The 12,793-nt window shown below is 47.0% G+C and overlaps 1 protein-coding gene across 4 annotated transcripts in view; it reads right to left on the bottom strand.

The window, feature by feature from the left end:
• WDR33 (WD repeat domain 33) overlaps positions 1-12,793 on the bottom strand; it is a 136,513-nt gene that overhangs the window by 3,445 nt on the left and 120,275 nt on the right. For 3 of the 4 annotated variants that reach the window (XM_029061590.2, XM_029061601.2, XM_029061595.2), the window contains 4 exons: positions 9,796-10,234; positions 7,390-7,559; positions 7,187-7,279; positions 3,732-3,938 (listed from right to left, as the gene is read on the bottom strand). In XM_029061590.2, coding sequence (XP_028917423.1) covers positions 3,732-3,938; positions 7,187-7,279; positions 7,390-7,559; positions 9,796-10,234 — 909 coding nt within the window. The remainder of the gene's footprint in view (positions 1-3,731; positions 3,939-7,186; positions 7,280-7,389; positions 7,560-9,795; positions 10,235-12,793) is intronic. The other variant, XM_029061609.2, reaches the window with a different exon arrangement.

Here is a 12,793-nt window from a genome sequence, read left to right as displayed (position 1 = left end):
CAACTCTGTCGAGCGCTTAGTACACTGATCTGTTAGGAATAAGCGCTCAAAAGATACCAGTGATCGACTAATCTACACTAACACGGGTCTGATCGACTAATTTATGCTAACACGGGTCCTAAGAGAAGCAGTGGGGCCTGATGGGAGAGATCACACAGGACTGAGAGTCAGAAGGACCGGGGTTCTAACGCCAGCTCTGCCGCTTCTTTGCTGTGTGACTTGGGAAAGTCAGTTCACTTCTCTGGGCTTCAGTTACCTCATCTGAAAAATGGGGATTAAGACTGTGAGCCCCTGGTGGGACAGGGCCTGGGTCCAACCCGATTAGCTTGTATCTACCCCACTGCTTAATACAGTGCCCGACACATAGTGAGTGCCTAACATTAGAGTTAGACTACATTACATCTGTAACGTTGTACTTCTTTTTATAACATGAAGAATGCACATCGAAACGGCCATTCGGGGGTAAGATGGCTAAAGGGTGGCACTGTTGCTCCTGTCTGGCCAATGGAATAAAAAAAAAACAAAAACAAACGCATACATTGAAGATCACATTTCTTGAAATAACTTGCAGGGAAAGGTTAAAACCTTTATGGCCTGACTGAGGCCTTTTCAAGAAGGTGGTCTTTTGTGATCCTTCCCGCTGGAGTGAGATGCGAGAAGATAGTGGAGAGGCACAACTTGAGGAAGGAGCTAGCAATGATGGGAAGCACTGCAGGCCTAGTGCAAAGAGCTCAGGTTTTTACTGCCAGTGCCCTTTCCTGGTCCTCTTCCTATCTCTCTGGTCACTCCTTCTCAGTCTCTTTCTCCGGCTCCTCAACTGTCTCCTAACCCCTAACTTTGGCTTGTTCCCTTCTCTTCTCCATGTTGGTCCCCCTCTATTCTCCATGTGGGAAAATTCACTTGCTCCCCTGCCTTCAACTACCAGATCTTCGTGGATGATTCCAAATCCACCTCTCCAGGCCCGACCTATTTCCTTCTCTGTAGTCTCACGTTTTCTCCCGCCTTCCAGAAATCTCTACTTGGAGGTCCCGCCGATACCTAGCTTCCCCTAACTTTTCCATCACTGTTGACAATATCATCCTCCCTATCTCACACATGCAAACTTAGCATTATCTTTGACTCCTACCTCTCCTTCAATCCGCACATTGCCAGTCACCAGAGGCGTTCGGTTGCACTTTCACAACACCTCTAGAATCTGTCCCTTCCTCTACATCCAAAGTGCAACCCTGCTGATCCAAGAGCTAACCTGGTGCTAACTGCGTGTCCCCGGACCGAGGAATCGGCCCCCTTTTCTTCATCCAAACAGCTACCACGCTGATCCAAGCAGTTACATCTCACCTCCACTACTGCCGACAACCTCTTCGCTGATCTCCCTATCTCCAATCCCTCCCCATTCCAATTCGTACTTCACTCTGTACCCCCCAAACTGCCTTGCTTAAAAAAAAAAAATTGCTCTCTGCCTCTTCAAAATCCTCAAAACAGAGACTCTTTACCATTGGCTTCAGGGCAATCAATCAATCAATGGTATTTATTGACGCTTACTGTGGGAAGAGCACTATATTAAGCATTTGGGAGAATCCAACAGAGTTGGTAAGCACATTCCCTCCCCATAAGACTATGAGCCCGTTGTTGGGCAGGGATTGACTCTCTCTGTTGCTGAAATGTACTTTCCCAGCGCTTAATACGGTGCTCTGCACACAGTAAGCGCTCAATAAATACGACTGAATGAATGAATGAAGGAGCTTACAATCTAGAGGGGGAGACGGACTTCAAAATAAAGAAATTGTGGTTATGTACATAAATGCTGTGGGCTGAGGGGAGGGGTGAATATCAAATATTCAAATATTTACAGATCCAAGTATCACACAGGCAATGCAGAAGGGAGAGGGACTATGAAAAAAGAGAAGTGGCGAGGCCTAGTGAAACGAGCACGGGGTGGGAGTCGGGGGACCTGGGTTCTAATCCCGGCTCTGCCACTTGTCTGCTTAGTGACTGTGGGCAAGTCACTTCACCTCTCAGCGCCTCAGTTACCTCATCTGTAATATGAGGATTAAGACTGCGAGCCCCATGTGGGCCAAGGTTTGTTCCAACCCGATTATCTTGTATCTACCTGCGTTCTTAGTACAGTGTCCGGCACATAGTGAGCAGTAAACAAATACAATAAAAACAGGGAGGGGGAGAGAGATGCTAAAGTAAGGTTTTGAAAATGGGGCAATGGTGGTCTGTTGTGTAAGAAGGCAAGGCATTGGTGGTGAGATAACGAGATTGAGACACAGCAAATTGTTGTTAGAGGAGAGAGATGAGCGGGCAGGGTTGTAGGAGGAAATCAGTGTGGTAAATTAGAGGGGACAAGGTGATCGAGTGCTTTAACGCCAATGTTCAGGAGTTTCTGTTAAATGTAGAGGTGGATGGGCGACCACTGGAGGTTCTTGAGGAGTGGCGAAACGTGGGGGGAACCTTTTTTAGAAGAATGATCTGGTCAGGAGAGTGAAGTATGGACTGAAGTAGGGAGAGGCAGGGAGGTGAGCGAGGAGCCTGACGCAGTAGACAAGTGGGATTTGGTAAGCGCTTGGATGAGCAGTTTGGAAGGAGAAGAACAGATTTTAACAATGCTCTAGGGTTAACATGACAGGATTTGGTGGCAGTGAATACGTGGGTTGAACAAGAGAGATGAGTCGAGGATATTGCCAGGGTTACAGGCGTGTGAGACAGGGAGGATGGTGGTGCCATCTACAGTGATGGCAAAGATAAGGGAGGACAGGATTTGGGTGTCTTGGACATGTGAAGTTTCAAGTGTCGACGAGACATCCGAGTAGAGATGTCCTTCCTGAAGGCAAGAGGAAACGCAAGACCGTGGAGAAGGAGTTTTTGGAATCATCGCGTAGAGATGACACTCGGAGCCGTGGAAGTGAATGGGTTCTCCACGGGAGGATACGAGAAGTACAACAGACTCGAGGGACTCCCACCGTTAGAGGGTGGGAGGCCGAGAAGGAGCCTGTGAAGGAGACTAAGAAAGAGCGTCCAAAGAGATAGGAGACCCAAGAGGACAGTGTCAGTGAAGCCAAGATTGGATAATGTTTCCAGGAGAAGGGGGTGGTCCACAGTGTCAGTGGCAGCAGAGAGGTCGAGGAGGATTAGATGGAATAGAGGCCGTTGGATGTGGCAAGAAGGAAGTCACTGGTGACCTCAGAAAGAGCGGTTTCTGTAAAGTGAATTGCTCCCAAACTGCACTCGGGCAGGCTATGAGTAAAAGACGGAGAATTTGCCAAGAGCTTTAGGGCAGCAGAGCACCTTTAAATCATCACCTACGGTCAGTTGCTGCTGCTGTCACCCACCCCCATGAGGCAGAGAGAAGGCTCTGACGCTGGGCAGCAGGGTGCTACTTTTTCCTCTCTCCTCAGATCCAAGGCATCGAGTAGCCAATGGCTTGGAAAGATCCAGTACCACGTCACCACTACGCTGGCCACGTGTCCTGTCAGCTTTTAAAGGAAGACGGAAAAACTGATTCTGACTAGTCCCACGCAGATCTGACCTGACTCCAACTGAGGTTTAGAGGACCCAGCCCTCTCTCTCTCTCTCTTTCTCTCTCTCTCTCTCTCTCTCTCTTTCTCTCTCTCTCTCTCTCTCTTTCCCCTGGGCCAAGAACTCTCATGCCCAGAGGACGCAAGCGTCTAAGTCTAGGCCATAAGAAGCCTTCTGCTACAATCTACTGTTTGCTTGCTTCCTCTTACCTTTACCTCTCTCCTCTGAAGGCCCACCGGGGGCTTCCATATCCCTGCGGTCAGATGTTCCAGGCCCATCGTGCCAGGGGCGTTTGCGGGGCGGCAGCGAAGCCATGTCCATCCCCTGGAGGGAGGAAGAGCGTTCTCGGCTTGCAGGAGAATGTCCATCATGGGGAGGATGATCAGGACGGGGACCATCCCGGAAATGCTCATGACCTAGCCGTGAAATGAAACAGACCATCAAACCCAACAGGTCTTTGAATACTCGAGAGGGTGTAAGCTGCTGGAGGGCAGGGAATGTCTTCTGCGTTCAGTAAGCTCTCAATCGGTACCACCGATCTGAAGGCCTTGGATTCGGCGGCGTTTGGAAAGTCTGTAAGCAGTGAGGCCAGAGACACTGAAATGGATCTGAAGGAGGACAGAAATAGCAGCATCTTAAATGAAACTAAAAACGAATGCAGGTTCTACAGGTACTGAAGGAATATTTTGTATGTGACTGTATATGTGAAAAGCTGGGTGGTCTGGCACTTTCCTAACCGGAAAGCTTGAGTCCGGTATAAGAGGATTGATGTCCCGCGAGGGATTTCTACAAACACGAACGGCAGAAGGGTGTTACCGTAGATCTTCCCTAACCACTGCTGGAAAAAACCAAATGCTTATGGGATGAGGAAGAGGATGATGATGACGGATGATGACCGTGGTATTCGTTACAGCGTGTACTATGTGCCGAACACTGTACTAAGTGCTGGGGTAGATCTAAGGTAATCAGGTCAGACACAGTCCCTGGCCCACATGGGGCTCACGGTCTAAGTAGGAGGGAAAACAGGTATTTGATTTTAGAGACAGGGAAACTGAGGCACAGATGTAACTTGCTCAAGGTCACACAGCAGGCAAGTGAAAGAGCCAGGTTTGAAATCCAGGTTCTCTGGAATAGAGGTACCTCCGTACAAGTTCTGCCGTTTCACTCACAGCAGGTGAACTTGGAGGCATGAAAATAATGATGCTCTCTCCATCACCATCCACTCGGTGCACTCACTCCCACTGCTTCAATTACCATCTCTATCCTGATGATTCCCAAGCCCTGACCTCTTCTCTTTCTCTGTGCAGTCTCGCGTTTCCTCCTGCCTTCCGGACATACCTACTTGGATATCCCGCAGACAACCCAACTTTAACAAGACCAAAGACAAAACTCACCTATCCACTCAAACACTGTCTTCTCTATCTCCTATCCTACCCAGACTCCCTGTCTCACATGCCCGCAATTTTGGCATTACCTACACATTCAATCCCGTCATCAAATCCCGTTGATTCTACTGTCACAACGCTGCTAAAACGCACCCTTACCTCTCCACACAAACTGCTACTTGGCTGATCCAAGCACTTATTTCCCACCCTGATTACTGCATCAGTCTCCTCGCTGACCTTGCATCCTGTCTCTCTCCTCTCCGGTCTGTATTTTACTCTGCTTCCTGGGTCATTCTTCTAAATAACCCTTCGGGTCATATCTTCCCACGCCTCAGAAACCTCCACTGGTTTCCCATCCACCACCACATTAAAGAGAAATTCCATACTGACAGCTTTAAGGCAACTCAGCTCTCCCTCTCCTACCTTACCTCGCTGGATGTCATACTCCAACCAACCCACACACTCCGCTCCTCTAAAACCAACCTACTCTCTGTACCTCAATCTCATCTATCCTACCACTGACCCTTTACCCATGTTCTCCCTCTTGCCTGAGCTCCCTCCTCACACCTGACAGTCCACCGCTCTCCCCAGGGGCCTTTCCAGACTAAGTCCTTTATTTCCCTTATCCACCCACCCATCAAGGACTTGGATACCATACTCACCCCAGCCCCACAATACTTATGTAAAGATTCTCCTATTTATACTGTATTATATATAATATACCTACACCTATATATATATGTTCTTATATGCTTATATTTCCCTTATTAATCTGTCTCCAGCTGGAGACTGTAAACTCCTTATGGGCAGGGACATGATTATTTATCTTTCGTGGAAAGATGTGACTGATTGATAAAAGGTGAATTTAACTTGAAATGTATCCTGTGATCATGCAGACTGAATCCCAGTTTAGAATTCTAATTCTGCTTCCCTCAATTACTTTAGCCGGGTCTTCTTTGGGCAGGCCACAAAGCTGCACCGTGATTCACGGGACACACTTCACCGTGATTCACGGGACTCATATGATCTGAGGGTCCGGAAGCAAGTCCGGCGCTGGCCTTGGAGAACTCCAGCAGGTCCCACCTACACCCAGGAGACCCTGTAAATTCTTACCACAAATTTACCTTCACTTTGGCTTTCTGGGGACAAAAAGAGTCCTCTAACTTTGTCAGACAAGCTCTGGGGCAAGACAAGTTATTTGCTTGATCTTAAAAATCATGCTACCTCATAACCCCATTTAGCCTCCTTGATAAGGACAGTGTAGAACTTTCCCCTATTATACTTACTAGATGGAAAACCCTACAGAAGTAGAAATTAGGGGTGGCGGTAGCCATCTGTAGTTCGTGTTCAAAAACTGTGGCCTGAAAGCCCCAAATCCTCTGAGAACATACAGGTGATTTTCACTTCATGACATCATCTCTGCTCTGAACTCTGCCGACTCAGGAAGCAAAAGTCAGCGCAGGCCTAAGGCGGGTGAAGTAGAAAGACTAGCCAAAAAAGCACCTTGGCTTTTTATGATCAATCAATCCTATTTATTGAACGCCTACCGCGTGCGGAGCACTGTATTACATGTTTGGGAGAGTCCAACGTACCAGAGTTGGTAGACCCATTCCCTGCCCAGGTCGAGCTTACAGTCTAGAGGGGGAGACAGACATTAATATAAATAAATGAATGAATTACGGATAAGTGCACATAAGTGCTGTGGGGCTGAAGGAAGGCTGAAAAAAGGGAGCTAAGACGACGCAGAAGGGAGTGAGAGAAGAGGAAATAAGGGCTTAGTTGGGGAAGGTCTCTTGGAGATGTGCCTTCAACAATGCTCCAAAGGTGGGGAGAATAACTGCTTGTCGGATACGAAGAGGGAGGGCGTTCCCTCTTAGTGCAGGATGTGGGCTGCCTATCTGTTTGGGCTGCTGGTTTTCAATTTCTTGGAGCCACTTCCATCCACCTGTCTTCAGTAGCTAAAACTGTATCGCCCCTGCTCTGACTTAGGAAGAGAGGAAGACTGTCCTTTGTCCAAGGAACAAGGCTTTACAGGATCACCTCCATGCCGCCCACAGCGCAATTATAGTTTCCACAACAGGCTTCATTTTAGACCAACACAGAATAGAAGGTGCGAGCTCTGATTTTGAGATTTCCATAAATCCTCCAAGCCTAGCTGCCATACCTCTAATAACAAGTCTTGGATTTATCTGAGTAGGAAAATATCTGTGGAAGGGCCGATCTACTCCGTGGCTTATGCTCACCGTGATGAACGAACGACTTGATTTCTCTCATCTCACCTGGTTCTCTATTTCCGTCCCATGAGTCCGGTTTCCGTCCTCCTTCAAAGCGGGGAAACTCATCTGGAGTGGGAAGTAAACCCTTCCGACCTCCTGTTTAAAGAAAAATGCACTGACCTCAACAACCGTTTCCGGGATTTAAACAATCTTCTCCTCTCTATCCCAATGGCTCCTCAGAAAGACTTCCAGTGTAGATTTCTTACCTCTCAGGGCACCTCTACCACGGCCCCGACCCCCAAGATCTCGTCCTCTCATGTTCTCATCTGATGAGTCAAAATTCTCCTCTGGCCCAAAGTCTTCATGACCAGGGAAACCATCCCGTCCTCTGGGGGGGCCCCGACCTTCATGCCTGGGCGGGACTCCTCTTCTGAAGCTACGAGGAAAGAATTGAATTGAGACCGTCAGCTAAAATGACATCTTTGGGACGGTAACGGCATGAGACAAAGAGAAAATCGAGAAGAGGCGGAGGGGTATTTCAGTCTGGGTGAACGTTTCTAGATAAGGGGCCGGGTCAACTAAAAATGCTCCTTCGGGCAATGGTAAGAACTTTGCCTTGCTCTTCTGCTTCTCCGCCCCAAAGGGTGGAATGTCTGGCCCCTTCCAGAGTAGTTGCTTTTAGGCTCCTTTTGGAAGTGGCTGCTTCTCTTGCAGCTTCTCAGGGTTCTGGTACTGTTTGTGCTTCCCCCTCTCTCCTTTCCTCCCCTCTTTTTTTCTCTCTCTCTGCCTGCCTCCCCCGCCCCCCTCTCGTAAAGTCCTTATCACCCAAGAAGGGGCACGGGACAAGGAGGTGGGAGAGGGGAAATGGGATGATTGGCAGTAATAGGCTTGCGTGAACCTCAAGAAAAAGATTAAAAGTGACAGCCCCGGACAACGGTGCTACAGGTTCTCTGGCGTATGTGCTACAGATAATTTATGATGCTGGTATTCCTTATGGATTATGTATTTATTCTCTTCCAATGTTATCTAGCTGGGGAATTATAATATAGGGGCCAATTAATGGCAGAGACAAAACGAATACTTTCACACATAATTCAGGAACTTTTAAATAATAATAACAATAAGAGTATTTGTTAAGCACTTACTATGTGCCAAGCGCTACTCGAAGCGCCGGGGTAGATACAAGATAATCAGGTTGTGCCATGTGGTACTTACAGTCTTAATCCCCATTTTATAGATGAGGTAACTGAGGCACAGAGAAGTGAAGTGGCTTGCCCAAAGTCACACAGCTGACAAGTGACGGAGCAGGGATTAGAACCCACGAACTCTGATTCCCAAGCCCGGGCTCTTTCGACTTAGGCCACACTGCTGGACTAGCCAGGCCTTGTGCTGCCCATCTTTTGGTCATATCTCCGCTCGTGCACGTCCAACAGTGAGTGGGCAGGGGAAGGGAGGGAAAGAAGAAACTCCAATCGGACAATATTACTCCCCTGCTAGCAGCTCGAGAACAGGCTGGTTGAGGAGGAAGTAGTACCTGAAGGGTCAGGGAGGGTTGCATTATTACTGAATTTCATCTACTCTTCACTGGAATTCCATTTTTTGGGTCATCTTTCCTGTTCCTGTTGTTCAAGACAATTAAAAGGCAGAGTACTACTCAAAAGTACTCAAGATTGAGAGCTTAATCTAGTCATAATTTGAGTTTGAAGCAGTTACTTTTGACGTGTCTCTGGCAAGTCTCCTTGTCATCCAATCAAAACAGACACATGCATTAGGCCCACTGGCATTTCAATTTACAATTCTGATAGGAACTCATCATTAGCCCCTTTTCTAGAGTATTCTAGTAGAATAAAAACAGGAAAATTACCATCAGCTTTAGAAACCACCATTTCATTCCAAACCCCAAAATGACATGCCGTTAAGAAGGAAAAGCTGACCAGAGAAATTAAGAAAAACAAAATACAGAGACTGATAAAACAGCACTAAGGACAAGAATTGATGGGAGGAAAATTCAGACTCTTTCAGAGATATTTTCCATCACTTTTACAAAACATTCGAGAGAAATTAATGTTTTCTCTTAGACCCCACTAAAACCTAAGGTGAATGGGATAGAAAACGGATGAAGATGAATCCAAGGGTCTTTTGAACCTCTGATTTCAACAATTTTAATTTGTCGATCTTTTTGATTCATATGGGAAGATCACTATAAGTACACATACACTGAACCAAAATACCTCACACTTTAAGGTGACTGTTCGAGTCAAGTTCCTCACAAAATGGTGGGAATTGGGATCATAAGCCATCTCCCCTGAGGGGTGGCAGGAAACTCAATTCCGACCCATGAAGTACAAGCACAATCCGGCTGTTTCAGTTCCCAAATGCCCTAGCCACATCTCTCCAAAGTTTTCCTTTCATATTTACTCAAAAGAAACAATAACCCTGAAACTGAAAAGCCAGGACAAAGCTACAGAGCATATTTCTCTAGACTGTAAGCTCCTTGTGGGCAGGGAACGTGCCTACCGATTCTGTTATATTGTACTCGGAGTGCTTACTATGGTGTTCTGCACACAATAAGCGCTCAATAAATATGACCGATCGATGGATTGATTAACGGGGAGTGCCAAAGGAATGTTGAAGGCCAACTCTACGGTGTCCTAAAATCCCCGATGACCTACCTCTCCTCCCGGCGCCCGCGAAAACGGGGGTCCTCGGGATCCCGTGGGAATCTCTCGTCTGAGGGCCTGCGTCCTTCCCAAGCTCCGGGAGGCCCGCGGTTCGAGCCCCGTCCATCTCCCTCATTGAAATCCCTGTGGTCGGGAGGATACGGAGGTCCCGGACCCCCTCGTCTCCACTTCTCCTCCTGTGGCAGAGGTCCGCCTCTTCCCTCAAATTCCCGCAATCTGTGTCCAAACCGCTTGTCTGGGTGAAACTCGTCTGGTCGATTGAAATCGTCGGGAAAATCAGGGTGAGGCCCGCGTCTGTCGGGTGGGCCTCTACAGTCCTGACCCCCTCGGAACGGTCCTCTCTCGGGACCGTGATCGGGACCACTGTTCTGGTCATGCCTTCTTTCTGACATCGGGCCCATGTGATGGTTTGGGGGGCCGCGGGAGTCACCTGAAGGAGAACACAACTGACTTTTACGATGTCTTCTAGAAAGCCTTCTGAGAAGTTTCCCGTTTCCAGTTACAGAAAAAGCTACCCAGTCCTGCGAGCACTTTAAATTTTTGATTTTTCTGAGTCCTTAGCTGTCACAATGCTACCCTCGTGGCCACCTGCCACGGCTCCTATTCTTTCAGAACAGCGTCTTCCTAAAGGCCAGTCAGCCAACGACGGTGCTGGAGGAAAAGTCAGGAGCCCCAGGCGGCGACATTCACTGGGCATGTTAGATAGGAAGCAAAACCAGGAACTAAGCTCTTACGGGATCATGTCCAGCAAAGTAATGAGGCTCAAAATCATCATCATTCTTGCTAATATTTAATTAAGCGTCAGAGCTCAGAAGACAGTAGACGAAAAAGGTTTCCAAATACAATACAGAGATGATCTTCATAATACATTCCAGATTACCTGGGAACTGTTCAATCCGTCTGACTCACTGCAGTACCTTCCCGGGAAGGCCTGGTTATTACCTGACCGTTTTGAGTCCTTCCTCCTGGATGGTATTTCTTTTCTAAAAACATTCCCCGAATATAGTGCACCATAAAAAGAAGTCCACTAACCTCTTCTCGAAATCTTTGGTGTTTTTTTTATATTTAGACAAGGTGCCAAAATAAAAATATATAATTGAAATAGCTTATTTACATTTAAAATTTGTCAGGATGTCGCTTTTGAATGATCAAACATTGCATGCTGCACATATATGCATTAAATATATATACATATATATATATAATTTATTTACAATGACAAATATAACTTTTCTAGAATAAAAGATACACACACTGGCCTTTCATTATAAGTTAGAATATTCTTATAGTTTTCCACTTGTCCAATTAGCTCATCCTTCCTTTTTGGCCTTGGTTTTACCCAGGGGGCAGGGAAAAAAAATGCCCTTTCTCCATAGTATACAAGATTGTCTTGGTTTTTAAAATTCAGACAACTCTCAGGTGTACACCATCTTCTTAAACATTCCTCCATCATCACTTTATCTCATCTTCTCTTCCTTTCCCAGGTGAAATCCTCCTTCTCCATTAATTCGCTAATTTTTAGCCTGGCCACACTCAAAAAAGCTCTTGGAAAAAGCGGCTGTCTTCTACCCCCGTGTTTGATTTTCAAGCACTCGGCATCTATTTCCGCCTGGATGTGATCGGGTACCCGGTCTCCTCAGAAGAGGTAAAAGCCCTCGTCCTTACTGCTGGTCGATGCTGAAGCCTTTTTCTCTCACCTTATGCTTCTGGGGAGCCCCTCCTGCTTGAGGTGATTCGAGATCCCCTACTAACTTTGACTTACCTAATGGGTATTAATCTTCCCAACACCTGTATGTGTGTGTGTGTGTGTGTGTGTGTGTGTGTGTTTTAAAAATAAATTATCCTCACCCTGTCCCTCCAAGGAAACAAACCCACCCCTAAAAATTAGAAGGTACGCTGCCACTGGCGGTGGGGGCGGCAGGGTTGGTTAATCCAGTAAGGGATGGCGGGGCCGCTTTCTCGGCTCTCCCTCCTCCCTTTGGTCCCTGGGAGGAGAAAGACGGGAGGGAGAGAGAAAAAGAAGGAAAAGGGAGACAGGTAGAGACAGACACGGAGGGTTGGGGCGGGGAGGGGACGGGGGAAGAGATAAAGGGGGCTCTCAGTCTGGTGATAACTCCACCTCTGTACAAAGATTCTTCCTCTGGAGAGTTCAAGTTTGGAGTTTGTTCTTTCTTATGTACTGTTCCTATTGCTTGCTCATCCTCCTGTTTTGTTTTTGAACTCTAGCGAATTTCAGATGGAAACACGCAGGACCCTAAATTATTTCTCCCTACTTGAGCCACATAAACGTATGGTCATGGTGAAAATGCCTTCAAAGAATGAAAAAAAATCAGCATGGCTAAGGGTTGCCAAGGGTTGGATTCTAGTGTTGCTGCCCCTCACGAGGGTCATCTAGAGCAAACACAATTTAATAATTGTCAACTAGTAATCATAATCAGTTGGCTAATGTTTCTCACAAGGGGGGTGGTATATATTCCATATCAGACTAACCACTTGGCTCAACTTCCCATTACCTTGAAAAACGTTATCTTCTACTCATAAAAATCTTAGCCCCCATTCTAGCACCACTTATGCAACAATGTGTAATAGCGCGCTAGCCTCTTAATTTTCCAACCTGCTGCCCTCTCTTCTAAGGGGCTACTTCCTATTTCCTCTTTGCCAATTGTGTAGTTCAGTGCACCCGACTGAGGGGTTTCAGATCCCATGCCTGATCCTGTTTCGGTCAAGCCCTAAACCCTCATTTTCCAAGAAGTCCTCAAGAAGTCCTTAGCAGGAGAGTGTTTCTCAACTCGATTAAGAAATCAAGCCTTACTGTTGCACGCTCGGGGCTGGCACTTGCTATGTGAAAAGAAAACCTCTCCTAGAAGAAGCCTATTATCATCGTGGTCATCAAGTGGTTTTCGAGTTCCCTTGTGGGGTTGGTTTCTTTACGGCCACCTAAACCAAAGTCACCGTACAGAAAAGTCTGGAGTTCATTTTTATCATTACA

This window comes from Ornithorhynchus anatinus, chromosome 1 (assembly GCF_004115215.2).
Source record: "Ornithorhynchus anatinus isolate Pmale09 chromosome 1, mOrnAna1.pri.v4, whole genome shotgun sequence".
In the NCBI taxonomy this organism is placed as follows: domain Eukaryota; kingdom Metazoa; phylum Chordata; class Mammalia; order Monotremata; family Ornithorhynchidae; genus Ornithorhynchus; species Ornithorhynchus anatinus.
Note: the sequence above shows the minus strand (reverse complement) of the source record. Positions and strands in the feature narration are given on the sequence as shown.